This window comes from Loa loa (assembly GCF_000183805.2).
Source record: "Loa loa unplaced genomic scaffold supercont3.96, whole genome shotgun sequence".
Lineage (NCBI taxonomy): Eukaryota > Metazoa > Nematoda > Chromadorea > Rhabditida > Onchocercidae > Loa > Loa loa.
The window spans coordinates 144,904-146,909 of NW_018108276.1; the positions used below are offsets into that span (position 1 = coordinate 144,904).

Consider the following 2,006-nt stretch of genomic DNA (forward strand, 5'->3'; position numbering starts at 1 on the left):
ATTAAAAACATTACAAAAATCATATGAAGAAAGCGAATGAATCAAAAATTTTTCAACAATATGTAATTTTATTAGCAAAAAACTGTCACATTTATTATTTTATGAAAAATAAAAAGCATTTTTGTGAATAAATTTTAACATTTCTTTTTTTAGGAATTTTCTCTTTTTCTTATTTTTTTTTTACATCCAAAAATAAATATGGAAGTAAAGCTTATAGATTAGTTAAAAATAAAACCTATATAAGCTGAATGATCAATAAGAAACTTCCGGTTGTGCCCTCGAACAAACGGATACAATCGTTCCCCATCCTTCTCCTTCTGGTTTACACATCCTTTCCTGTCCTATACCCTTTCCGGTTTCCCATTCCATGTCAATTTCTTTGCAATCCATCAGAAAAGTATAAATGATATTTGGATGGATACATGCGAAACCTGAGTAATTATTTTCCTCTTCTCTTTCTAGAAATACGGCTACACTATAATTATAATATTGTTTGTATCTCTTCATCTCCACAATTTTATCTAAGCTTCATAACAACATTTATCAATTATAAATGATAATGAGCTTTCTCTTTTCTTTTCTTTTTTTTTTGATGCAAGGAAAAGAAATTTCCATAGGGAAGATTTTAAAAAAGAAGATAGAAGAAAAAGTAAAATTATTTGTTAAAAATCTGTAGAAAAAGAAGAGAAAGACTGAAATTTTAAATATTAATAAATGATAAACTTTAAGTTTGAACTTAAAATTTTGAAGTTAAATTTTATCAAAACATCTCAAAAATGATGAAATTTTAAGAAAAGACGAATGTGATGATATCAAATCAAACCACTGATGGTATAAATGATTGATAGTCCTTTACAGTTAAGAACACGTACAAACCCTTTTACACGTACGACTCTTTTACACAGACGTTTGCTAACTTTGTCTACAACGTACGATGATGTATTCAAATTACAACAAACAGTAAGTACGCAATGTACTATTACATAATAACCCTTTGGTAAACTGTTGCAAAAAAAATTTTATTTTTTGATCTTTAAATTACAATTCAACTTAACACACTTTTTAATTTTATAGTTCACAACAATTTCCTTTCCTTTATTTTTAAATTTGTTTTTTTTTTCATATATTCATCATATGTATTAACTAATTAATTCTTTAAAAAAGAAAAATGAAAGAAAATAAATAAAACATGAAATTTCAGGAAATATTTTCATTTTTGATATTAATTATGCTATGATAGTGCCGAAATTTATGGATTTATAGTAGACGAGAAGCATTGTAAAATGATGACTTCCAACGAATCCTTTCTTTTTATTGTCCTATCAATGAAGCGGTATTTTTGAAAGAGGTTGATAGATACACCTGCGTACTGTCTATATCATTGCTTGATCGTTATTTCAAGGTGTTCAAACCTCATCTTAAGTCGATACATAACCCTCAACCCATATATTTTTTTATTCATCAAATAGTGAAATTTCTCTAGGGAACAATCGACTCTTTATTATATTTTGTGTTTTTTTAATACTAAATTAAATTTTTGTGAATGAAATTGAAAAGAGTTTTGCTAATTAATACTGCTCATAATTAGCAAGTAGTAAAAAAAGTTCACTTAGGAAAAGAGTTATTTAATTCATAGATATCACTATTTACAATGATTTAATAAAAAAAAAAGAAATTAAATGATAACGATTTAAATCAAATAGATTTATGTGTTACGGTCGAAATAATTTTATTATCTTACGATAGCAATGAACAATAATTAAAATTAAAGAAACAATTGCAAGATTGGAGAAAAAATTTAGCAATAGTTCATATTTTTTCTAAGTTATTTCAAATTATTTTTGAAAAATTTCGCAGCAAATGAAGTATTCCTTTATGTGCTTTCTTTTCCTCTCGCATAATTCAATTTTAAATTTAAATATAGCTTTTGATTCGGACTTTTCTATATTTTAATAGTTGTTTAAAAAAGGAAAAATGCTTTGGTCATTAATTTTTTTCTCTCTCAA

At 25.4% G+C, this 2,006-nt stretch overlaps 1 protein-coding gene across 1 annotated transcript; it reads right to left on the reverse strand.

Annotated features, from left to right (window-relative positions):
• Nucleotides 1-252: 252 nt before the first annotated feature.
• On the reverse strand, nucleotides 253-1,432 carry LOAG_11952 (hypothetical protein; the record flags this gene model as incomplete). The annotated part of the gene is made up of 3 exons (XM_003147468.1): nucleotides 253-475; nucleotides 877-1,002; nucleotides 1,413-1,432. 3 exons carry the CDS (start codon nucleotides 1,430-1,432, stop codon nucleotides 253-255), a joined length of 369 nt encoding a protein of 122 aa, XP_003147516.1.
• Nucleotides 1,433-2,006: the final 574 nt, after the last annotated feature.